This window comes from Astyanax mexicanus, chromosome 1, assembly GCF_023375975.1.
Source record: "Astyanax mexicanus isolate ESR-SI-001 chromosome 1, AstMex3_surface, whole genome shotgun sequence".
NCBI classification, from domain to species: Eukaryota; Metazoa; Chordata; class Actinopteri; order Characiformes; family Acestrorhamphidae; genus Astyanax; species Astyanax mexicanus.
In genome coordinates this window covers 97956732-97981295 of record NC_064408.1, presented here as the reverse complement: position 1 = coordinate 97981295, position 24564 = coordinate 97956732, and the positions used below count along the sequence as shown (strand labels likewise).

Here is a 24564-nt window from a genome sequence, read left to right as displayed (position 1 = left end):
AGACTGTGCTGATATGTAACATGTGCACTTGAGTCTTTTCTTAATAATTAGATTTTTTTTTTTTAAAGAATCATAAAGAAACAAAATTGTGCTTCGATTTCTGAAATGAAATTAGAATCGGATAGTGCACATTCCTTAAGAATTAAAATTGAATCAAATAATTAAAACATTTTTTTATCAAAATCAAATTTCCTATCAATTAAAAAGCATTATATATTTTATTAATATTTTTTTAATATTAATGTTTTTTTATGTTTTTTATAATGTTTTAAAAATTTAGATCTGAATCTAATTATTTTTCTACCTAATTCAAATGAAACTGAATTATGTTCAAATTTAAGATTTACGCTCAATTGCTTTGAAAGAATTGCAATGAATCTTTTCTAAAGAATGTGAATTTGACCTGTGCTGAGGTCAGACATGTACACTCCTAGGGGCTTAAGCCAGTGCTAGAGCAGAGGGCTAATCAGAGAATCTGAGCGAGGAATAGAGCCCTGCTCTGAGCTTCACTAGGCAGATGAGACGAAACCTTAGTGAGGGGGGAGGCCAGCTGGAGCCATCCAGCCTCTGATCATGACCAGATTTCAGGCTAGTTAATAAAGAGACACAGTCACTCTCTCTAACGCACACACACACACACACAAGTAAACACCACATAAAAGCACAATGTGTCACACTCAGGGGCATGGGGCAGGCCTTTGGCACCTCCCCTTTGCCCTACCCTTACATCCCCAGTCTCTTTCTTTCTCTCTCTTCCTCTCCTTCACTTGCCTCATCCCTCCCTTCTAGCCGGCCTGAGAGTGTCTGTAGAGCTGGATTTACTGACCCATTCCCCCTGGCTGGGAAATGAAGTGTCAAAGTGCTAGCGAGTGTCTCTACCTCGAGGGGGCATCAAATTTTTAAGGCTATCGTGGAATGCATTAATAAAACATGGCGTGTCAAGCAAAAGAAAAGGGCAAATTATGAAGGTAGTAAAGGAGGGAGAGAGGGAAAAAAAGACAAGCCGCTATCATCTGGGTCTCATCAGACAGTTTTTTCCTCCCTTTCTCCTTCCACTCACTCTCTCTCTCTCTCTCATTCTCTCTCCCCCTCTCTCACTCTCTTTTTGGTGGGCTGTGCTGCAGCTTCTCTGGTATGCGCTTCAAGAGCAAGAGAAATTCCCAGACATGCCTTCCTATACATCATGGCCGTGTCTGCCCTGTGCCTGACCCTGGCAACAGTTTGAGTAATCTGCATGTGCTACAGAGGCTGCGTGTCAGCAGTGTGTGAGTGTGTATGTGTATGTGTGGGTTGGGGGCAGGTTGCAGCCAAGTCTTTACCCATCAAACTTAATGGCTAACAGCAGAGTCATGGACAATTTTTACTGCCCCCTTCCACCGGCACCACAAACACATTACCCACAAGCCCCTGCTCCAATATAGGATAGTCAGCATCCGCGGCAGTCAAAGACAGACAAATGATTCTGAGCATTAACACAAAGGAAAAGGCCGGCCTGCCACACCGAGCTGTCCTTTGTTTTGAGGAGGGCTGCTAGGTGCACTGTTGCCACATTCATATTCATCAACAGAGAGACAGTGAGGGGCGGGGGGCTTGTATGTGGAAATTCATAAATGCAAGTCTGGTAACTTTCATGTCATTAAAGCACTGGGCCTGTCCTGTGGTGAGTGCTTAATGACGGCGAGGGAGGCCAGGCTGCTCCCTCTCTCCCCATGGGTGCCATAACGCCTCAGTCTGGTCATTATCCGCCTGGTAAAAGAGACACCCACTGCACACAGCGGTGGAAGCACAGCAGCTCCAGAAATGATCGGCCTCATTAAGGTATGTCCTCTGCCTCCTCACGCTACAAACACACTACACACTCATTGGACTTTTGTGCTGGTTCAGTGTACCCCCCCCACACACACAATTCCCTAATAATTAAGAAATAAATATATACAAATCTATTTTAAGCAATGATGCTAACATGCTAATGCTAAATATGCTAAACATTTGTCCAGTAATAATAATAATAATAATAATAATAATAATAATAATAATAATGCTATTAAAGTTTTTATTTAATTAATCCACTAAAAGCAGAGAGTAGTTTTGGGGGACAGAATTGTGCAGTGATAAAATAAAATGAAATAAAATAAAATAAACATGTTGCTGATATTTAGGAGGGGATAAAACTCTGAAGTGTGAATGTGCTAAAGTAACTACATTAATAATAAGGCTGATATATTTTTTTATTACATTACAATAAAGGAACATTTAATAACAGCAGTTACAACAGAATGTTTTAATGTACTCTAATTAATTCAATATTAATATTGTTTTAGCTAATGTCTAAATTATTATTTACACCATTCCAAGGCATTAAAATGTAATAATGTTTAAAAACATTAACAGGTGTATTGCTGCTGACTGTATTTTTTTATTTTTACCCTTATTGTAAAGTATTACCATTTGTAATTATAATAATTAATAATAATAATAATAATAATAATAATAATTGTAGACACACCGTGCTTGCTGTTCTGCTTCTAATGACTTAACTGTCTCCTCTAGTTGAGGTGTAAGAAACACTCATTGCACTCAGGGCAGCCCGTGGCCTCTGTGATGTCACATTCTTTCCCCTCGTGGTTTTCATTTGGCCCCTCTGTTTTAAAAGAATCTTTGAAACCTTACACCCTGCACCACTTTGTTAGGGGCCAGATGTAATACTTTCAGGATAATAACCTTTACTGACTTGTTGATCCTCCGCCACCCCCCCTTTCACCCCAATCCTTTTTTCTCCCCTCTCTCTCTCTCTCCCTCTTTTTCCAAATTTCGGCGTATTTAACAAGCATTTAGATCTTAACCAGATGCTGTTAATGTACCATGTCTAAAATACTAAACATCAACGTGGAGAGTGGGTGTTGCTGCTGCTGCTGCTGCTAAGCCCGGGAGCAGAGTACAGACACACACTCACACACACACACACACTCTCAAACATTATCATCAGCAGCAGCTAGCAGTGCTAAGGAGATGTCCAAGTAGCTGCGCATTAACCTATATTACATGGCTCTAAGAAGGAGGGATTATTGGTGAAAATGTTCCAAGGGCCTCTCTAACATTTTCAAATCCTAATTCCGAGAATAAAGCCTTTTCTGGTGCGAGATTGTTTGACATGCTTTGTGCGATGTGAATTTCAGGACAAACAGTAAAGTTGTAAAAACATGACTTGTGCCTAAAACCCCTAAAACCATGAACAGTGGCCGCTCTCCAGCAGGGCTTTGGTGCAGATTCAGGGATCATCTGGAGCAAAACACTCTTAAAAATGAAAAATAAAGTTGCCAAAAAGGGTTCTTTGGAGCTGCGCTACAGATCAACCAACTTTTTTTTTTGATTCCTTGAGGAACATTTCACTGGACGGCTCTTCTATAATTTAAATTTTATTCTTATTTTTTTGTATTCCTTTTTTCCCCTGAAATTGTACCTCCAAGCCAAGCACCATTTAGGAATCTTTATTTTTGAGAGTGTGTATGCACTGGAGTTGGAAAGTTAGCATTTAAATGTAAGTGAAAGTATAATGATGGTCTCTTATTGTAGAGTTCAAGTGGTTACATTTCGCTGTCATCTTGGCCTACATAAACATACGGTAGAGTTACCACCCCACTGGGTCAGGTTTGGGGTGAATCAGCGGGAGTACAAAGCAACAATCTTCCTCACACGCTGAGAACTGGCATGACGTCATGTGCTCTGGAGCACATATTGAACCCATTTGGTCGCGATCGTACTTTAAGACTGAACTACTGAAGGTTACGAGGACGTTCTCTGAACATGGTGCGCTGCTAGAGCTCACTGAGCTTCAGAATAATGGCTGTTATGACAGCGTCTTATGGCAGGGGGAAAATAATCCCAAGGGAGAGAAAATCTAGACTTGCCATTTTGTTGCTGTCAATATATATATATTTTTTCCGTGGCATCTATCAAAAAGAGTAGAAAACATAAACTTTTTTGAACAAAATGCTTGTATCAGCACTTGCCTCAATCCTCTTTCTTGTTGTCAATTATTTTCACGCGAGGAAGTCTCTCTCTCTCTTTCTGCCACCAGCCTCTAAGTCCTCTCGTCAAAATGGATGATGCACTCACACCTATTATTTCCAGCCGTCATATGAATAAACATGATGAAGATTAAAGCCATACCTTTTGCTGCACCGACAGAAAAAAAAAATATTTCCTTCGCTTTTTTTTTGCCGACTTTTGTTTTTGCGCCCACGAGCGCGAGACGATATTAATGATTCCTAATAACAAACACAAAAGCTTTAAAAGAACACATCTTCAAAGGAATTTTGCCGAAAATCCTTGGCGCACCTGGATCTTACACAACAGCCACGGTGCGCCGGGCTGCCATTCGGATCACCCGAGGCTTCCCGAGCAAATCAAACAGGGTATGAGCGGGCGGCACGGCCGGGCTTACTGTGCTATTTGAAAATAATTTAAACAGATTCCTGCTCGTTTCACTCTTTCTCCCCTCATCCCCACCTCCCTCCGTTCCTCGTCTTTTATTATTCTCTTTCCAATATTTATTCAAGACATGATTATAAACATCTGCCCGGGTAGCCGTTTCATCTGCACAGGAGCCAAAAAGGCCTGGAAATTTCACACACGGCCGCCAACGTGACCTCGGCTCCGGTGGAGCACGCTTTTTTCTCCCCCCTCCTTTGCCGTTTCACTTTTTTTTTCCCTTTCTCCCTCTCCTGCTCACTGCTTGGTTTCCTGTCTGTGACTTCTAAAAAGCACTGGAGGCCAGGGTTAATGGCCTTTCCAATCTCTGTGATAAGAATTCATTTTGTTCTATTACCAGCAGTTATCGGAGGAGGCTGCAGCATCACTTCAGCGGGGGGTTCAATCAATGTGAGGACCTAATGAAGTAACCAGCTGTAGCTCCATTTCCCTGCTCAACTCTATCAGACAAATAAGACCTATCTGTCACCCATCTGTAGGCTGGAGCTGCCCTGGGAACCAAGAAAACTAGTGGCCATATCAAAACGAGCCAGAAGCACAAAGAACTGAGATACGCACTACTTTTATATAGACTAAGCTTAATTTTACTGCCATTATTATTATTGTTGTTTTTTCTTACCACTTGTGCTGGGGAGTAGTAATAATATTTATTATCAGTACTGTGTTTTCTGACAGTATACATACACAGTATGATGTGACGTTTATAGGAGATATATATTGCTTTCAAGTCGCATTAATACATTAATCCCAAAACATCAATACGTATCAATATTGTGAAAACACTCTGACATCAATAAGTGTCATGTATAATATCTTACTTTCAAAGACAAAGCAAGTGGGTGTATTACATGGACTAAGAATAACCAAGCTGACAAATACAATAAAAACAGTAGTAATGATCCCCATAAGCAGATCTTCTCTGTTCTTCTCAGTCAAAATAGTGCAGGGTCATTGTAGAGGTTACAATGGCTGCTCCGGCAGTTGCCTTGACAGTAGATGTGGTTTTGGTCAAAACCGCTATTCTGTGGAAGCTACAAACAGGCATGAAGTTCAGTGGGTTCACGCTCTCTGGGTTCAGGCTAGCAGCAGCTTTGATTTGGATTTGCACAAGACTGAGAGAGAAGAATAAGACGAGAAAAAAAACACAAAAACAAGCCTGAAGTAATTAGGTTGCTTGGGCCCCGAATCAAACCAAATTCACAAACTGGAAGTGTAGTTTACAATGGCCAGGAGAGCCTCAAACAGGGGAAGGAAAAGGACAGGAGGACGTCCGCTGGCAACTGCTGGGAGATGGCATCCGCGGACGGAAACAAATGGGCGCATTCGCTCTCCTCATCCCCCATAAAAACATGCAAAAAATGTCTATTTCATTACTCCCTAAACAATGTCATATGGGCTGCACTCCCTCCTTACCAGAGCCTCACAAAGAAGTACCAGCAGACATATGCTTTAAATAAATAAGATTAGGCTGATAGGCAGAGTCCATGGACAATGAGGCCTGTTCTCTCTCTCTTTTTCTCTCTCTCTTTTTGTCTTCTCTTCATTTGTCTGACACTCATACACACAGGAACAGTAATAATGTAGAGAGTCCAGGGTCCTGCCTAGAACCTGAAGGCCCAGGACAACGAAAAAAAAAATGCTAGTAATGGTCATGTTATTTCAATTTTGCTAAGGACTTTAAAAATCTATTAAAAAATAATAATGTTTCTGAACACTCCCTAGTACATTACATGGCTATCTTCAGGTCACTATCTGCAGTTAGTGTCTAGGACTTCTTTTAAAAGATATATGTCTTCAGAAAGACAATGAAATACCCCAGAGGACATTTTGGCACCAACTGTCAATTACTTCCTTTTACGACACACTAAGTGTGGCTTATTGATTGCATTTTAACAAAGTTGTTACCAAAAAAAAGAGGAGAAAGGAACAAGGAAGGTGACACATCAACAATTTGAGTGGAAAGAAGGATCAATATTTAAATGACTCCACCTATTGATTTAAAATTAACTTTCAATTAAGACATCCGCTGGTCTTTTAACTGCGACACTTATCCGTTGAGGGTAAAATAAAGGAACATTTATTGATACCCTTAAACAGCAGTGGCCATTCCACCATCGATTCGGTCATTTGCGGCTGGCATTGGTATGCAGCAGGTTCTAACTCTTCCTCCAAGGCTCCACACTAACGGTACAGGAGTCCATGTCTCAGTGGAGGAGGTTTGCTCTCTCTCTCGCTGCCTTAAATAAATATATAAGCCCGGGACCCATCTCGCTGGACAGAGACAGGGAGATTAACCTTTATCCGGAGCTAAGTCAAAGGCGCGTTATCTGCAGGACTGTTTGGCTCTGTAATTACACGGCCTCCATGTTTGTAGCCGATCGACTGAAACTCTTGTGCTGTGTCGGCAGTCCGGAGGGGAGAGAAAGAAAGAGAGAGAGAGAGATAGAAAGACTGAAGGAAAGAGAAAGAGAGATAGAGAGAGAGAGATAGAGAGAGAGAGAGGAGGCTCCCCGTTGGCCTAATCAGGTAACAGACACCTTTTGTTTTGGGAGCTCATTGATGGATGAAATCTTTATCTGTAATATTGATCAGCCGGGACCCTAAACTGTCTATCTTGGCTACTGGAAGGTCTAACAAGATTGCCAACTGGAGTATATCAGTTAACATTTAATCAATGGCATCTTAAGACACAGATGCTTTAAAAAGGCAGTGTGTTTTCCTCCTGCTCACGACGATTAGGGAGGGTTGCTCAGAAAGGATCATCCACCTTTGGAATGGGGAGGGAAAGGGAGATAACTGGTTACTGCCATGATGCAGATACCAATTTTTAAAGGAGTTAAAAAAAGGATTTGTACTGTATTAGCTGTTTCCCTTAAATTTTACACTTTTATTTATAGTTACATATATATTTTATATGTATGTATTCCAAATACACCTGAATGCTAACAGGCGCACATTTCGCAGGTGCTGCAAAACCGCAGTTGAAACGGAAGACATGGACGTCGTACATCAAGTTGCAGGGCAGCTAGCCGCAGACAGCCCCACATCTGACGGGCGAAAAATCCCCATATAGGCCATATTAGTAAACGTATAATTTTTTGCCTCCCTTGCAAAACATACCAATCTTTGGTGCAATGAGGTGTCAGCAAGCGGAGCACATGATACATTAGAATTCCTGTTCGGATCGTCTGCTGTTTATGCAGCGTTCCCTCAGCCCCTCCACAACCCCCTCCTTCGTCACCCCCCTTGCACTCTTCCATTTTCCCTTTCTTTCCTTTCCCCTGGCCCAATTAGGCCCCCGTGTTCGTCACAGTGGCCGCGGCGGCTGCCACTCACGCTCAGACCACAGCGCCTCTGGCCACTCCAATCATTACCTATTCATTTGCTTGCCTGAGCCGTCCCTCCGAGGAAAATGCAAGTGGGCTAATTATGTAAAACATTAGTGCGGCAAAGGCCCGCAATTCCTCATCCCCTCCTCTACTGTGTGAACTTCTTTTCTTTTTTCTCCTCATTTCCTTAATGTTCAGTCACGTTTCTAATGGAACAAACACGCAACACTAAGAAATGGCCTGCTGATGTTGGGGGAAAAAAGGTCTATTTGTTTTGATATTGTTAGGATCTTTTAAAAGTCTTTATATAAGGCTATATGGTAGCACTTATCATCATACTTTTTTATACTACTTTTTACTAATGATCAACAACAATGACTCATACTTATATTAATACAAGCGTCAAAGACTAAAGACTGTCTACAGTCGTATATATATATATGTATCTATAAACATGTTTGACTACCTAAACCTGTTTGACTACTTTAATACTATCACTACTGTACCTTCTTTTGTATGTATATTTAAATAATGATGCCATCCGTAAAGTGCCACCAAGGCTGTTCAGTCTTTTAGTAAAAAATAAAACTGCCCTTTTTTCAAATTTGCCATTATCTTGACTAGCCTTCAGTCAGACGTGAGCGTGTTTAGAAAGTGAATGAATAAAAGCACATCCTACCACATGACCTTTAGCAAAAGCATCCAAACACATCAGAGCAGTTTAATTTGTGAATAATGCACGCGATCTCTTTCTGATTTGCATTTGGCACAATTACATGGGGATGATAGCAGTGGTGTGGAGGCAAGGTGAGAGCAGTGTCCTCGCCGCTGCGCCTCCAAATAAAGGCACTCGAGTGTGAATGTGACGCGGGAGACCTCTCCCCTCCCCAACATCTAATCACACAACATAATCATTTGGCATATATTATGACAGTAGCAATTACACAAAGGTGCGTGACACCATTATTGCCATTTGCTGGGGAGATGATTATGCTAATAGAGAGATGTACGGCAGGTGGCACACACACTGGCAGCTGCCAGCTTTTCTGCTGCTCTGCTCTGACACATACACACGCACACGCTCTTGCTCACTTGTGCACATGCAAGCCCTCCCTCCCTCGCTCCCACCAGCCCGCCCAACAATATGAACAATGACTTAAAACCAGCCAGTCCCAAGATATGTAATTAGGCTTCACTTTGATTTAACACTTCCTTATCACTTCAAAGGCGAAGGGAAGAGGAGCGAAAGAGGGGAGAAAAAAAGTGTAGATTTGCTTAGATATCGAGTGAATAAAAGAAGAGGAGGAGGGGGCTTTACATGCATCTGTCCAGATGCCGACATAACGGTGCTGAATTCGTTTTTTTTTTTACGTCTTTTTTTTTTCAGCATGCTGGCGGCTGCTTTAATAATTTCATCAGTGATCCAGCGAGGTGAGTGGCTTGTGTGCAGCACGGAGGAACATAAAACACAGCTGCCTCCGAGTGCACGGTGCATTCATTAATGTTCATTACTACCTGCGCCTGCAATTACACCGTCTGCCTCCGACGTTACTGACTGCAGCGCTTAGTGGAGCGGCTTGCTTTCAAAAGCGGCGGCTGCCACTCTTCATACACACCGCCGACTTAATTAGTTTTGTTGGGGAAATGGTGAAGATGAAGCGGCTAACTCATTCGCCTCCAGGTCTCAATAAGCAACTGCTCTCAAAATTTTGGGAACACCTTGTTTTGAAAAATTTCTCAGCTTTTTTTTTCAATTAAATAGGAAGAAGTAACTGCTTTACTTAAGATAATTTTAGCATACAATTCTCTCTGGCTAATCAGCACCCTGGAAGGTTTACAAGTTACATTTTAGTTCCTACTCAGCTTGCTTGGAACCACGAGTGAGTGCGGTATTAAAAAAGAACCCAGTTTCAGGTATGAAGCACCTGTTATATTTGCAAAAAGTGAAAAGCATGTAGGAGCTGACTACAGTCAAATAATGTATGTACTATGCATTGGAAAAGCTCCATAAACATTTGTTCTCTCACTGGCTAATAGGAAGGGGTGGAGTTTGATAGGTAATTCTGGCTCACTCTTTTGTCATGTATTTAAAAAGTATAGCTATACAAAACTGAAAATAGAAAGCTTGCTTATTTTTTATTAAAACCCTCTCAAAATGTCTCTATGTCTAAACATCAATACCTGTACACAAGAGGTTGTGAGTAAGCTGTAACATTAGGGGTGACTAGGCTTGGGTAGCTTTGCATGCTGCTAATTATTTTGGCCTGGCTATTGAAAGGGAATCCCCCCTTTCCTCTCCCTGCATATACTCTGGTGGGGGAAGCCCTTTCCTCACCTCTGCATGGAGCCTGTCTCTACATGAAAGCCCTGGAGATCCCCGCCAACAAAAATCAATGTATGGATGTTCAGAGCAGTTTTCAAGGTTTTGTAAGACAAATCTTTGGAGCATGAGCTGGTTTAGTGCTATTGAGCTGGGCTTCGATCAGCCGGCCTGGGTGAATAATGCGAAGGGGCTTGCTCACTTCAACAGCACTCAAAATGAAGACAGCAGAGCCGAGCCGAGCCGAGTCGAGCCGGCCACGTCCGTGAAGATCCCTTCAAGAAACGTAACCGGAGCAGCTCCAGCAACACCAATAAGCGTTCGTAATCTAATGTCAGATCCAGACACAGTTAGACTAATCCAGGATCCAAAACACATGCTGCAGGCCATAACCTAACAGTACCCATTGTATCTGCTGAGCATTCTTCTGCTAATTAGAAAAGAGCCATGATTAAACATTAAAAGGGAGCCTATTGTCTCTAATTGTCATGGGAGCGGGAATGGAGACGTCACATGGCTGGCTCGACGAGCTAACGAATTAGATCAATAATGAGTACGCATACAATGTTTTATAACCTGAGGTAAGATAGGGGGGGGGGGGGGGGGGGAAATCCAGCACAAACAAAATTACAGCGATACACAATAATTAAAATAATACAACATGACGTACTTCATAAAGAGCGCTCTTAGTCTCTCAGTTGACATGGCTACAGGCAAGACATGGCATATATACTATGCTTTTCCTGTTAGAGACAGCTCATTTTTGAGGTAATTAACTTTGCCATTGTTTTTGAGGCAATTAAAGAAACATCAGTTTCCATCAGTGCAGAGGCTGTTTGAAATGTATTCACTCTCGCTCGCTCTCTCGCTCGCTCTACCAGAGGACAGCATGGTATCTGCCATCCTTCTTCTAAAGCTACAGCTACTGAACATAGTGAGTAAGTGTAGGATCAAAGGCACGATTCACTATTCTGTCCTTCTGTACGTGTACATGCACATGTATCTGTGCATGCCTGTGCCTGTGCCAGTGTGATGCTGCTTCCTTCTTTATCCCTGAATGTCCTGAATTGGAACATCTATAATGAACTAATAAGCATGTAAATATATATGTAGTTGAAAATATAAAGTAATATCATTTCCTGCTGACATTTCCTCCGTATGTGGAACAGAACAGAGCTTAGTATAGCACATTTTGGGGTGTCCCACAGGGCTCTGTTTTAGTGTTTATTGAAGTGTGGGCTTATGAACAGAGTTTAAATGGTTAAAGAAATGTATCTTACAAAGTCATTCAGAGTACTTAGAATTGCAATTTGAATTGCTCAAAATATATTTTATATTGTTGTATATAAACATCTATGTGTGTATTTGTGTGGAACACTTGGGCTAGCACTGGCCAGCCGACAGGTTTCAATTTCAGATTGCTGATTATCTCACCTTTGGCCCCCTCCCCAATTCCATGCATGCCTAAATCTTAAGATTCTCCTCCAGTAACTCTTTCCACTCTCCCTTCTTTTTCTGAACGCCCATTACACTCTCTCACTCCTCCAGTGCTTCCTGAAGAGTGCCATCTCCCCAAGCTTAAATAGCAGAAAATTGCCCTGCTTTTCCTCGGCCCATCTCCTCCATTTCTATTAACCTGCGGGAGAACAAAAGGCGCGGGTCTGCTGGTGTGTAAGACCTGCTGATGGGCCACTGATGGACCATGAGAGGAGCTGCTGCCTGCTACTGCCCACCACCTCTGATGAGGAACAGGCTAGCAGAGGTGATGCGCTGGGAAAAGCCGACACTGGCTGCCACTCTGGACCTCAGCGGAGATGCAGCAACTTGCGCAACAGTTTGCTTATGTCCAACGAGCCCGAAAACAGAACACCATCAGCAGCAGCTAGACACAGCACAGGATTTAATGGAAAACGAAATAAGAATAATAGCCATAAACTGTCTGGGCGGGATATTTTTGGGTTTAGGTCCTGGCTGGAGACAAGGTTGATGACATAAAAGAGGCTGCTCCAATAACAGCACGGGGCCTTGTGTAAATTTACAGTGATGGCAGAGAAAGAACAGGCCACTCTGGCCCCCCCTCCAACCCCGGTGCTGCTCCCTCCCTCTTCCTTTCCTTCTTTTTGTACAGAGTTATTATAGGAAGATAAAAGCAACAGTGGTGTTGTGACATGAGCCCCTGTTAGCATTGGGCTGGAAAGAGTGAAGATGAAAGAATGTTCTTGTGAAATGATGATTGCTCACACGGCCCTGATTCCCGGCTTTAATCTCCCGCTGCACTCACATTTCCCTCTGTGCCGGACCGAGTCCGGATGAGACAAGGAAGGACGAGCCCAAGCCCAATGATAGCCCGTGACAGAGCATGGGCAGAAGACAGGGTGGAGCTACCTGGGCTGTGGCCTGTTCTATTTTATAGTTTTCTGAAGACACAAGCTTCTTCATAAGTGTTTGGATGAATAAAAAAAGTACTACTAAGTACTACTGCACACCTAAAAAACATAAAGGTGTCCATAAAGGCACGTCTATAGTAGCTGGCCTCCAACCACATCTAAAAGACCAACTGGCCATCCCCATTCCTTCTTGGTGGTCCTCCATATAATGAACAAGCGTATGCTGCTCACTGGACTCTTTATAAACAATGCACTCCAGTCTAATAAATCGGGTGCATTTTTATTAAGCATGGAGGCCCTTCGATGCATTCTGTTATTCATAACAGGCCCAGCGCTGATGAAGATTGGCTTGTTAAGAAGCTGGAGAAGCAATTAAAGTGACAGGGCAGCAGGGCCCTGATGTGTACATTTATTAAGACAAGCACTCTCCAATGTGAATGCCCTTATTAAGCGCCGCCGTTCACCTCTCTATCCCTTCTGCTACATCCAACAGGGGCGAAGAAGAGCTCAAAAAACAACATGTCGGAGACATGAGGCGAAAAAAAAAAAAAAAAGAACCAAAAGAAAAACCTATTCCTGGAGTGAGGGGCGATTTGGTAATGAACCTTTCAATTCACTCCTGGGGTAATGCATTCTGACTGGTGCATTAATTACTTGATAACATCCCATCAAAATGCAAATGCAGCACTTGACCCATGAGAGCGTTGCTCTGGCTGTTAACTCATGGGGCTTCCTGCGTGCAACGTCTGTTTTCTTTTATCAAACAGAGAGCGCTGTTTCCACATTTGGTTGGGGTGGGGAGATTGGGGGGGGAGGCACTGGGGTACACCCTTGTCTATCCAAGGCCTGATACCCCCAGAACACACACACACACACACACACACATCATCAGGCAGGGCTGGGCCCGCTAGCTGACACTCCTAATTGCAGCACTTGGAGACAACGTGCCTCTCGGATGGAATATTTCCCCTCTGCCATGCCATGATCTGACAAGCTAAAGACACTGCCTTAATAGCCTTGCAGAGGGGTGAGGCAAGGAGTGAGGCGGAAGGAAGAGGAAAAAAAAAAGGAGAGGCTAGAGGACAGAGAGAGTGAAGGGGGGGGGAGGTGAGACCCCCAACAGTACATACTATCTAGTTCAGTACATACTAACAACAAAGAGCATAAAAAAAATCCTCAAAACATAGGAAGCTGATCTATAACTGATTAATCTATCATTAAATACTCTGCCTATTTGATTACTCAACATGATTAATGATCTACACCAAAAAAGCAAAAGCACAGTACATACAGTATACTGGGGCCACAACTAACTGATTAAACTATAAAAACTACTGTTGATTTTTTTTTTGTAATAATGTATAAAAATTATTTTAATGGGCAAAAAAACAACAGAAGCCATATTGCCATGCTACGAATCCTTCCTGTTTTGTCATTCACAAAATGAAATGTGTAAAATGTTAACTGTTATAGAGGAACATATTTAAGTGTTTGAGTATTTTGATCACTAGCCACATTATCAGCTTTGTTGACTTACTGCTGCTGCCTTACCCATGATCTCATCATTTCTCATTTGACTGATTGTTCACTATTCAAACCACATAACCACTAAAAACAGCTGACCTCTCAAAGTGAACAAGTGAACCGTGCAGGACAGATGGCTAGCCATAGTCTTGGGGTGTGTAGCCCTCAAGAGATGTGAAATTCTGGTTCTGGAAGTCTGCAATCCAGCACAATCCAGTTTGGCAATATTTAACCTCAAACACACCTAATGAAACTGGTTTAGTAGGTGGGTTTGTGCATGAAAATCCTCAGATTGTCCTCTAATAAAACCCTCCAGTTGAACAGCTCCACATATCAACTCTAACAGATTTCTATACAGGTTTCTCTATGATGATATTATGTAGTCTCGCCTATAAGGCATATAATTAGTGGATTGCTTCTTTTTGCTCGAAAAAAATGAGAAATGATTTTTGTCCATTTTTTGATAATAAGGCTAAAACACACATTATGGCTGTGTTTTTAACCTCGCTCTTATTCATAAAAGAATGCTGCAAACCTGGAGGGAAACCCTTGTTTCAGGTATCCTTGGTTATAATTGTGAGCGCTAAAGTGGATCTCAGCGGCTCTGAAAGATATAAATGAGCACTTAATCACCGCGCACTGCTTCTGAATGTTGGGAATGTTTCTTACACCATACATTATGCAAATACCTCCGTGCCTCTCCTGTACACCTAGACACAGTGGGGGAATAATCAGCAACCCTGTTCACTAATGACTGCACTTAACACGGCCCATTGTCAGCTCACCAAGTCTCCCAAGAGTGTGTGTCCATGTGTGTGTGTGAGTAACATGCTTAATTCACATCAGACGTAATAACAGTTGAAGAAACTGAAGAAAGAAAGAAAGAAAGAAAGAAAGAAAGAAGGAAAGCAAAAAAAAAAAAAAAAAAACGCTCCAGTTCATATGGATGGACTAATGCGGAAACACTTTACAAGATCAGGAGAGCGGGAGATTTTTTATTCGAGGGGCCAAAATGGACACACATGCACTCATACACACGCCCTAGGTGCCCCTCCTTCACACAAACAAAATTAAATGAAACTCCAGCATGATTGTAGAGTGGAGCACTCCACTTAAGCAGCCCCAGTGTCTTCTGATTAGGAGAAAAAAGCCTTCGCCCCGGAGATAATTTTCATAAAATAGTGGTGCCTACTGTACTGTCTGATGAATCCAGCGTCTTTAATGCAGGCCACGGTGATGGCGGGGAGAGATACCAGGCAAGGAATCATCAGCCGCTGCTTTTGGCGCTCCCTGATAGCGCCTTGATCACGCTCGCCTTTCATTTAAAGCAGCGCAGATCCCCAGGACCGACTTCTTTTCATTTACATACATTAGCAGGGTTCAAATGCGGCGATAGCTACAAGCACATTTTTCCGGTCAACCTTCGAACCCGTGCACATAATGGCTCCCCGCGATGCGAAGAAAGAATAAAACGTGGAGAATGAAAAAAATCAGGGGGCAACACTCAAAGCATCGTACTTCCAGAGCAGATGAGTCCTGAGCCTGACTGCTCTTATTTGCTATTGTACACTTTACATATTCAACACGCCTGTTTATCTTTGATTTGCTGAAGCTTTACTGCCAGCAGGCCTGAGGAGGCGGCACACTCCAGCACGTGGCTGGTGGTCACAGATTGGACTGTGATGGGTTCGCACAGTGCTACTAAGAGAACATGACGACAGTATTAAGGGGAAATTCCCAGCTGTATTAGCTCCGGCCCCGGAACGACACGGGCTAAAGCTGCAAAGCTTCCAATGGTTAGCGACGATTAGGCATGGCTAGGGATAATCAATACCAGCTATCAATTCCATACTTTGTACTGATGGATGGGGTGCAGAGGCTGGGACTAAGGGAAAAAAACAGGCTGTTAAGACAAATGGAGAGAGAAAAAGAGAGAAAGATAGAGTGAAAACCACCTGGACAACTCGATACAACCTGAAGCTTCTGGAATGTGTGCTTCAAAACTAATGTAAAAAATAATAATAATAAAATAAATAAATAAATAATCATTTCAGCACTCAAATGCACTGAATTACACAGATGCTTAACATTCATTTGCAAGCTTTAAGCAGGTAAATAAAGAAAAAGAAATATCGCTAGCATCCTGAGTCCACCCACACGTAGGTCTAGTCCAGTGAATGAGGGGCAGGATGCAAGGTCAGTGGAGTGAAAGGAGGAGGAGGCGGGAAGAGAGAAGAGATGGCGTGATGGCTGGAGTCAGGACTAATTACTTGCAGGCAAGGCTGCGCTACGGAGGAAGGGTCACTAACTTTAGCCTGACACCTGAACGCCACGGCCATCACGGGCCCCCAGCCTAATCAGGAGTGATAGGACTCGGGCCCCACACGCTACAAGAGATGATAGTTAATGACAGGGGTGTTGGACAGACGCACACACACACACACACATGCTCTCTCTCTTTCTCTCGTTCTCTCACTATCTTACACACACACAAAAGCAACACACTTGCACTATTTTAAAACAGTACGTGTATTTTTTATGTGTGTGTGTGTGTGTGTTTTGCCAAGCAGAGATCCTTCCACATCACACCCATATCACATATTAACACTAGTCTGGTGTTGTACTGCTTTAGGCAATCAGTTAATTGCTGCTTTATCTGAGCTCCATGTTGCCTGTCTCTACTCTTTGACAATGCCTTGTCTCTCTTAATGCCCTGTGACAGTAAGCATTGTACTATCTGCTATGGTTAGTGTCAGTGGTGTCGGGGCACAATGAAAAATGCCGCCGAGCAATTTGCCTCTCCTGTTTGAATTAAGGCCACATCACCGCTCCTGCTGCTAATTCCCCCAACTCCGACACCGCCGGTTTCCACGCATTACCATTCCTGCTTACACCTTCTCCCAGGTCACATGGGCCGCACTTTAAACCATCTATCCTCCTTTTGTCAGCAGCCAGCTATTCACTAGTGCACTAAGCTAGGCTTATTGTTATTGTTCAGCTCAGAACAAAAAAAAAAAAAGATCTGCCTTTTTTTTTTAACATGGGTAAATAGAGGCTGCCATAGCACCGCAGCTGCATTTGCTTCTAAAGGTATCACGTTCCCACATGTCTAAAAAGAGCTGCTTTAGAAATTTGCTACCTGCTCTTCAACAACTACAAAGGCATGGGCAGAAGAGCGAAAAAAAGGAGGGGTGTGTGGGTGGGTGGGTGACTAAAATACCTTTTTTCATGGTTAGAATTAATACACATTAGTATGCAAAGAAAAGCATCCCAAGGATCCAAAGGAGGGCTTTGTATTGTAAATAAGCATAAATGGCTGCAGTCAGGTATGTTAATGTGGATAATCATTGCAATTTCTGCAAATTATAACTGTCAGTGGGCACAAACAGACTATGAAAACATGAGGTAACAATTTAGCTTTTGTATTGGCTGCTTTCAAAGAGGGGATCTTGCTGAAAGAAAAACAGCAAAAGGAAGACTCAGCCCCTGAAACATGCCTTTTCAAAAATAGTTTAAGGCTAGCTGGCCATTTTTAAAAATAATTTCGGACTTTCTGCACGCAAAAACCACAGAGTAATTATAATACGGTGGGGTGGGTGGAATTATTCAGAAATGAGTAATATTCCATCCTGAGTGCTTGCCATCTCAATAATGGTTTCGAGTCTTTCTGCTAAAAGTGCTAGTGCGCATATGAAGATTGAGCCTATGATATGAAAAATGATTTGCATTGTCTTCATTTAATGGCACAGTAATATAAACTCCGGGCCAGCTACTGCTCTCCTGAGGTCGTTTATGTCCAGGGAATCAAGTCAAGTCTCTGTTGACACATGCAGCATTTGCTGGTCTTTTTTTTTTTTACTTTCCCATAGGATGGCCTATTTCTAGACTATGACATGTTTACTCTTTCGAAGGACGCTCCTAACATGGCATTATTGGAACCCAAGTTAAATACATTTCTGTACCACAGCCTGTTAGCGACGCCAAGGCTATTCTGAAGGAAATGATTTTTGACTCCAAACGCTGAGATGAGCAAAATCAACAGTCGCTGGAGTGTTTGTGCTCCTGAAGAAGGAGCTCCAGGAGGGCTGGCTTGTGGCTGAGCGAAAGTGCCCTCAGGTAAGACAGCGAAACATATGTGGAAGTGCGGAAAGCTAGCAATCCCGGCCCACCGCTCTAATCACGCCGGAATGCGGCGGCCGCTGAGTCCGCCCCGCTTTGTGCGAGGAATCAAAGGAAAATGGATGCCCTTGCATTAGTACATCACCCATGGCTAACAGAATGATGAGACCGATTTGGCTGTATATCATATCTTACACTCCACTGCCTTCCCATTTCAGTCTATGTAATGGCCACAAATTATGGTTACAAACCCCTGCAAAACACTGTCTGGGGAGATGATCTTGAAAAGTAACTGCTGTAATTGCCTGTATGCCCTCGAAAAAAAAAAAAAGAACGAAAGGAAAAATCTAGACCATTAAAACGACATCCGTGTCATCGCGATGAAACGCAGACACAAAGAGGAAGCAGTCGCAGCAGGAACAAAGAATTGCTGAATTTCTGCAGTTTAAGTTACAGCAAATGACTCTACTCTACAATTCTACTGCGTCTTTTCTATATAAGTTTGCATCAGGCAAAAACAAACTCATTCCTGCTTTTCTGCTCACACATCCACACAAAAAAAAACAACCCCCCGTCACCCACACCCACCACCACACACACACACAAAAGCAGAGCATGTCCATTAGTGTGTGTTGTTGGCCTACAGCTGCTATGTAAATGGTTCTCACTCCAGCACTGGTAATTTGGCCCTGGTTGGAAACCTCCTGAAGCATTATCACTCAGAAGAAACAAAAGGGCCAGGACAGGCGAGTCGGGCTCTTTCGGCTTTTAGAGCGGATCAAGCCGCAGCATTTAAAGACTTGTTCATCTCCAAAGCCAGCCGGGCCCTTTGTCTATGCATGAGCCTAACAAAGGCCTCCTCTTCTTCCTCCAGTTCTAATATGTGTTTTTTTTTTGGGGTGGGGGGCTTGTGGTGAGGGAGGGGAGATGCTTGATGGGGTTGTGGTGGGTGTGGAACGGGGCTCTCAGAAATAATTACCTCCATAAGATCCCATCTCCACTCCCAGAGCCATGGCAAAATGGAGAAGCAACCAAAGGATGCAAAAAGCCCTTTATGCATGGCCTAGCTAACCCATCAGGCAATTTACAGTTGTGCTAGAGGCCAGGGAAATGGGTCCCCTTCTCCACATGCACACACAATTACATACTTCTTTTTATTTCCCTCCTACGCTAAGGGTTAAAAAACACACACAAGTACATATAACTTAACTGTCTATCTATCTATATATATGTGTATACATGTATATATACTGAATAGAGACTTTATAGGGAATGCTTTTCTTAATATGCAAGGACAGAAATGGCAGACTTTTGTTATTGGCTGTATTCATTTGTTGTTCCTGGAAATACTGTAGCCTAGAGTTTTTTTTGTGTGAAACAAATCTTTTGTGTATTCCAAACAATAGAGCCACGTCTACTACACACAAAAAAAAACATCAGTTCAGAAGTTCACTAAACAAAACAGTGCATCAGGATGAACCATTTGGCTCAGCATGTTGTGTTTTACACGTTTTTATACGTAGGTCTTTATATAGCACATCTGTGTTAAAAAGCGAGTGTGCGGGGGCCCATATGCACTGGGCTTAGATTACAGTGATTTACTCCACTTCAAAAACATGTTTAACCACATAACCCCCCCTGCCTTTCCAAATTCTCAGCTTCATGATGTTTACCTTGTGTAAATGATGAGTCTTGTGGGCCCTGGGCAGGGGGAATTACGGTCGCCCTGGGAGATCTGCAGCCTGATTCTCAGGGAGCGCTGTGCTCATACACTCGCTTTAGAGCGCGATATTACTGTTCACGCAGGGAGCTGACTGAGAGAACCCCAGCCTAGTTGGTCTCGTTTGGCTAATTTAGCACACTGGACTGGAGACATCACATTCATTATCACACAGTGCTGCAGACAGGAATTATAAGACTGTCTGGACTATGGTTTTCAATGCTCTGAAGAATACAGCTTCATTTCTCCTAATGCAAATTGACTTTAGGATGCTTTCAAGGATGAATTTCCTAATAAAGGTGTTAAAAGCAACATATGAATAAATGAACAATATATGGACCTATGTAAATGTATACCTACAGTTAAGAAAAAAGAAATATATGTGCTTAAAAGTGTTACTTGCAGCAATTTTACAGAAAAAGAACCTTTCAATGATCTTTGAAATCTTATATATATTAAAAATAAAGGAATCAAACTTTATGGAACCAAAAGTGGTTCTTGTATGGCACCAGTCCAAAGAGCCTGAGAGTGCAACTTTCTTTTTCCCCTAATAATATACCCTTTTGGAGCTATGGCTTACTGGTTTATATTTAGCTTCATAAAAATAATGTCTGTGTTTGCTTTGTTTCCGCTCTCTTCTGCTTGGTCTATGATTAAACATTTGGCTACAGTGAGCTGTGTGTGACCGTGGCTGTGGCTACTAATGCAGTTCAGCTTTAATCCCCCACTGCTGTAGGTCTCGCAAACTTCATCCTTAATTACGCCATAAAAAATAATATCAAAAATTGTTGAACAAAATTCACTCACATGTACATAAAGTCAATGCCATTATAACCTTTATTCCCAAATGGCTTTATAATTATTTGGCGAGAGGCCAGAGAGTTGCTTTTAAGAGAAATATACAGGTCAGCATTTAAATTAATCTTTTTTTTTTTCTCTTCCCTCCTCACAAAACTGACTAATGATCAGAAAGTGCTAAACTCAGGAGTTATACCCTGACGAAGGCCCTACCAGCTCCTTTAACACCCAGCTGTAATTCTGAGCAGGCTGAAATGTTGCTTACTCCAGGACCTTTCGCTGGAGGCTGGAGCACAGCCACAAATTACTGCCATCACCCACCAGGCACCAGGCCCAGTCCTTCAGCAGCATGGGCACCAGTCACAGGGAGGCCACCCCTCCCTCTGCTGGAGTAACAGGGCTTTAATCTAACTGTCCTAAACATTTTATTTGTATCGGTACATAAATATATTAAGTATATATATCATAAGCTTTATACCCGCTCTAACCCATGCCTGCTATTAGGCATGGAGCCAATGGGTTTTATGTTATTTAAATGATAGATTCTGAAATAAAATTATATGTTTTATATTTGTATTTTTGCTGTTTGCTTATTGTGTGTTACACTATTAATCTCTATAACTAATGTCCACTTTAAATTCTGATTATTCATTATATTTATTAGTGCTATAATTTTTTTTTGATGATTATATAAAAAACTGCTCAACTAATGTAACTCCTTTACAACTCAAAAACAAAATTTTAAATATTTACATGCAGACCATAAAATGAATTATAACATGTTTAGTATGAGTCTCTAAAAAATATGGTTGTTCTTAAAAAAATCCACTTGATTTATGATATTTATCCTTCACTACATTACTGGTTAAATTAATTGGTGAAAATAAGCCTTGCAATTCATCTGGTTCAACCTATCCATTTCCAAAGTCTTCCTGCTATATGGCCTGTTTGAAAGCACTTCAAACACCAGGATTATGGGGTTAAACTACCTGAAAAATCTCCCTCCTGCTAAGAGCTGGAGCAGTAAAAAAGTTTAACACCACCCCCTGCCCTTTGTTCAAGGCTCTGACTGATTAGCGTTGCTTGCTCTTCACTTGAACCGAGCGTTTGTGTGGAATCAAAACATTTCACTATAAATACAGTACCTGTTAAACATCTGTCTTACATTTATTTACATCCTAACGTTCTTTCTCCCAGACTAGCGATTATGATGTGTGTTTTTGCAATAAATGAATAAATAAAAAAATAAAAAACACACACACACACACACACACACACACACATATACATATGTACAGTTGACATTATAGCAAAGGGCTATAAATTTGTAAAACCGGTATTGAAAAGCTGTTTATAACTCCCAGGCTGTTGAAATTCAAATATTCTCCAACATTTTAAAGCAAGCTATAAAAGGAAATACATGTTAATAAGTTTACTAGCAGTGAAAGAATACTGTTGTTCATAAGAAATACGTGGTCTGTGCAAAAGCGTGGAATCCAAGAATACATGCACTTTGAAAAACGTTCAAGTAGAGTCTGACGCTTCCTCTTGGAAATGTACTTTGTGGCATGAAACTAAAGATGTGAAAAAGGGGGCATTTAATGGTGGAACATTTGAAGGTGTACTTACTGAAAATTGGTTCTGACAGATTTAAAATGTTATGTTCATATTTCTAAAGAGAAACTAGGGTTTAGGGAGGGAGTGTGTGTGAGAGAGAGAGTGAGAGTCTGTACAAAGTAGGCTGGCTTGCTAAATTCATAATAATGATTTATCTAACTGGACTTTACTGGTGCACCCAAACTCCAGTGCACCTTTGATCCAGCTCTAATTAAAGCCAAAAGTACAACAGTCTCATTTATTTCCAATACGGGTAGTTCTAAAGGCGTAGTTTCACATGTGGTTCTCAGTTCAGGCCCATCTGGTTCTGGAGTTCATATATAAACAGGACACTTTGGGGAACAGAGATTAATTCAGCTTTGGAATGCCATTCAAAATGTGTTAGCTGTTTCCCCCGGCCAGGTCAAGCAAAGCAAAAACAAGTTAAGCGCTCATTTCGGAGAGAGCTGCATTAACATAGGAATTATTATATAATGGACCCTGACTTGGGTCTTATGTTTTAAATTATACGTCCCTCTCAAATAAAACTATTAATCTTTTTCTTTTTTTTTTTCCTCCAAATGTTTTACAGTCCTGTTACACTTATTAGCTGCTGGCAGCCCCAAAACTTTTAAATGAAAGCCAAATTGCTTTGGTCATGAGAAAGGAAATTAAAGCTCACTCTAGGGGGAAGAATTTCACTCTGAGATCCTCCCAAGGTAGAGTTTCATAACCTCCTGCATGCCTGCTAAAGATGTCACCGCATACAGGACCGTGTGTTTGAGTTACTGATATAAAAAGAAGAGCCGTAATGGGAACAACATGTTCATTTCGGCGAGATTAGGCGGCTGGCATGTTTTACATTGGGAGCAGACAGGCTCTGGGTCCGAGAGAGCAGAAGGAGGAGGAGGAGAAGGAGGTGGAGAAGCAAGGCTGGCAGGAGACGGAGGAGCCTAGCGTGGGCGTGGAGGATGAGACCGAGATGAAGGAGAAAAGAGGAAGAAGCAGAAAGAGGGAGGAGAGCTAGTGGAAAAAAGTGTGCGCTATACTGATGTGAAGCACCACCCTTACACACAGCGCTCCTAATCTTTTTTTTTTTTTTTTCTTTGCCTGGGGTCATCGCTACAACCCAGCTGAAGTATTGTTACTCTACTCGAGTGACCTCCTTCCATATTAGTAATCGGTATGCCAACGGCAGCACTGGACAACATAAACTGCAGTCTTTTCTTTTCAAATATCATAGTTTTGAAATGTTTAATTAGCTAAATCACGTGAAACAATTTTCAACCAAACCATGTTTATCAAACTGGGACAACACTGAATTAAATTGGAAAATTTAGAATTGTGTAAACCTTTTTTAAATTGTTATAACACTAATAATGTATTGCAATGTACAATGCTCAATGTATAATAATTATATAGTAAGCTGAGAGTTTATTTAACTACAAAACTATCCTACATAAGACTTTGAGAATCTAAATTTAATAATAGTTAAACCTTTAATGTGAAAACATAAAAAGCTCCCCCTTGTGGTTCATCTTCTGCCTGTTACATATGAGTGAGTGTATTGTGGCAAAATACAAAATACAAGAAAAAAAAAAAAATTACAGCAAGTACTCACCGGTCTCGACTTGAGGGCAGTCCTTGACGAAGAAAACATCAGCCAGGTTATCCTCCTCTGGCGGCAGACCCTGCTGGTGCAGCTGCAGCTTGCGCAAGCCCTCGTTCTGCTGGTGCTTGAGCGAGCGCAGGTGCTGCACCAGGCTCAGCTTGGCCTTGCTGGAGTAGTCACACAGTGCACAGTGGTAGGAGCACGAATCCGAGCTACAGGCACTCTCCTGCTTCTGCAAGTGCTGCAATAGGGTGGGAGGGGAAAACACAGGCGGGGGAGAGAGAGAGAGAAAAAAAAAACAGAGGGGAAAAAAGTCATTAGCCGTTATGCTTCATGTGGAATTACAGCTAGTCGGTTTGTCTCTCTGGCCAAGAAGAGCACCTACACGAACCAGATACTTCCCCTTTCCCTTTAATAACCTCCCTGACATGAAATGCATTCCTTCCAGCTTCGTCCCAAACATAAATACTGATAACAAAGAGAGATTGTCAAAAGCCCCCGTGCTTCAGTGGACGCTGCCTGATGAGCAAAGACAGACAAGCAGGAGGAAGACAAGGAAGGAATGAAGCTAACATGTCTCAGTCTGGCATCACATAATCCAGGACACAGGAGTAATTCACCACGACAAAAAAGTCCAGCTTAACTTTAAGGCTGGCCTGTGCAACTTT

The 24564-nt window shown here is 42.1% G+C and overlaps 1 protein-coding gene across 3 annotated transcripts in view; it reads right to left on the bottom strand.

Annotated features, from left to right (window-relative positions):
* The window catches only part of zfhx4 (zinc finger homeobox 4), an 86356-nt gene that overhangs the window by 18819 nt on the left and 42973 nt on the right, over positions 1 to 24564 (bottom strand). For all 3 annotated transcript variants that reach the window (XM_049486424.1, XM_049486423.1, XM_049486429.1), the window contains exon 4: positions 23906 to 24137. In XM_049486424.1, the coding sequence (XP_049342381.1) occupies positions 23906 to 24137 (232 nt within the window). The remainder of the gene's footprint in view (positions 1 to 23905; positions 24138 to 24564) is intronic.